Consider the following 2,453-nt stretch of genomic DNA (forward strand, 5'->3'; position numbering starts at 1 on the left):
CTGTTTGGGTAACTGTTTTTTCTAAGTTCAGAAGATAAAGTCAATGATTTGCAATGTTACTCTTAGAGATACTATTTAAGTGATCTGAATTATAAGTATCATGGATAATATAAAAAGGCATTTGGTTTTATATTGGTTCCCTAGAAGCTGGGCAACAGGAGCTATGTGTGAGATAGATTACTTGAAATTAGAAATGAAAGTATGTCCTGACCTCTCTGGTACCTTCATCTGCAGAGTTTCTAAAGATTTTCTGTTATTCTCAGTTCAAGTTCTATACAGCTGCTCACTTATATTGTGTTCATTGTTAATTCACATCTCTCTTCCTCACTTGAAAAACTTACCAGCAGAGACAGAATGTTTGAAAAACTTAAGAATTTTCTTGCCATTCTTTAGCTGTAACTCTGTTGTCCTGTCTTCTGATCCTTCCAAATGCTGTGAATTTCGAATTCATGCTTGTGGCACTGGGAGAAGTCCAGGAAGTGTGGGGACCCCATGGCTATGCAGAAGTCTTCTGAACTGGGTAGACTCTTCCAGCAAAGGGAACGTTTTTTTCCGTGTTTAGTTGCTATCCAGATGGAAGAGTGTTATGGTTACACTTCTCCAGATCAAAGAGAAGAAGCACAGAAATCTTTTCCTTCCTCTGTCATTTATGGTTATTAAAAATGAACAGAAGTTTTTCACAGGATCTTACCCTAGCATTAAAAAATATATTTTTGCAGTTTCAAATACTGAGGATTTCTTAACCTTGAAAAACTATGTTTTTTGTTTAAATTCTCCACTTTATACTATACTCCATAATTACTTAGATATCTTGAGCCCAGTTGCATGTCCCCACTGAAACACCTTGGCAACCCTTTCACGAATCTCCCTGGTCTTGACTCCATATACCACCGGATTAAGAGCAGGTGGGAAAAGCAGATAGACATTAGCCAAAAGAATATGAATGTGGAGTGGAACATGGTGGCCAAAGCGGTGTGTGAAAAAGGAAAAGAGAGCTGGTGTGTAAGAGATGAGGATGACGCAGACATGGGAGCCACAGGTCCCTAAGGCTTTGGACCGAGCTTCCTGAGATGAGAGGCGAAAAACAGCTTGTGCAATGAGGGCATACGAAAGACCAATGCAGAATAAATCAACCCCAATGACCAATAGAGCGGCTGTCAGCCCATACACACGATTAGGCCTGGTGTCTCCACAGGCCAGCTTCACCACAGCCATATGCTCGCAGTATGTGTGTGGGATCACATGGCTTTGGCAAAAGCTCAGACGACCAATGAGAAAGGGACATGGAAGCATGAGCAGGGAGCCTCTCATCATAGCCACTACCCCAATGCGAGCAATGATGGTATCAGTGAGGATGGTAGAATAGCGGAGTGGGTGGCAGATGGCCACATAGCGATCAAAGGCCATGGCCAGCAGCACTGTGGACTCCATCATGCAAAAGGCATGAATGAAAAACATCTGTGCCAGGCAGGCGGAGGCAGAAATATGCCCAGCTCCACACCAGAGAATAGCCAGTAGCTTCGGTACTGTGGAGAAGGAGGCAGCCAAATCGATGGTTGACAGCATGCACAGGAAGAGGTAGACCGGTTTGTGCAAGGTTGGCTCCGTGGCAACGACAACCAGGATGGTTATGTTGCCTACGATTGTGGCGGTGCCCAGACAGCACACCGGAAGTGAGAGCCACATATGGAATTGCTCTAGACCTGGGATGCCCAAGAGAAAGAAGACAGAAGGATCCAAGTCTGTGTGGTTAGGAGAGTCCATGGTCTGGCCTATGGTGCTGGACATCATCTTTAGTCAGAAAAACACACACCATATCATATTGCCTAGAAAGACAACATGGGATAGATAAACAATTGGGATCACAATAATTTTTACAATAGCTATAGAATGTTTGGAAAACTCTTATTCTTAAAAGAAGAGTCATAATAATCAATTATAATATTTTTATCAAAGAATTAGAGAATTTTATGGGAAAATATTTGCATAATGTATAACATATGATTGTGTAACAAAATAAGAAACTATCATAAAGGGTTGGAGTAAGTATTTGAGTGAACTACAATCTCAACCTACCTAATGGTTCTTGTTTTCAAAGAAATGCAACGCTTGTTGTAGGAATAGAACTGAATACTCATGCAGTATAGGAAAATGTCAACAAATTTTAATATTTTAAAAAATTAACAAATTTGGGGCCATCAGTCCCAAAATCCTAGCTCACTTGTCAAGATAAACATTTTTTATACCTAAGGTAAAACAGTTTCTGATTTGGAATTGAGTTCTTACTAATTAATTTTCAAGTATCCCCCGTAGTTGGCATTCTTTTCATTAATCCATGAATATTTATGTGTGTAAGTGCATATGTGTCTTTATTTGCACACATATTAACAACACAAGTAGGTAGATAGATGATAGATAGATATATAGATAGATGATAGATAGATAAATAGATG

At 40.0% G+C, this 2,453-nt stretch overlaps 1 protein-coding gene across 1 annotated transcript; it reads right to left on the reverse strand.

Moving 5' to 3' along the window:
• Window positions 1-798: 798 nt before the first annotated feature.
• Window positions 799-1,788, reverse strand: LOC308418002 (olfactory receptor 52P1; the record flags this gene model as incomplete). Its single annotated transcript, XM_080913341.1, has 1 exon — window positions 799-1,788. One exon carries the CDS (start codon window positions 1,786-1,788, stop codon window positions 799-801), a length of 990 nt encoding a protein of 329 aa, XP_080769467.1.
• Between the last annotated feature and the right edge of the window lie 665 nt (window positions 1,789-2,453).

The sequence above is a fragment of the Micromys minutus genome, assembly GCF_963924665.1.
Source record: "Micromys minutus genome assembly, chromosome: 2".
Lineage (NCBI taxonomy): Eukaryota > Metazoa > Chordata > Mammalia > Rodentia > Muridae > Micromys > Micromys minutus.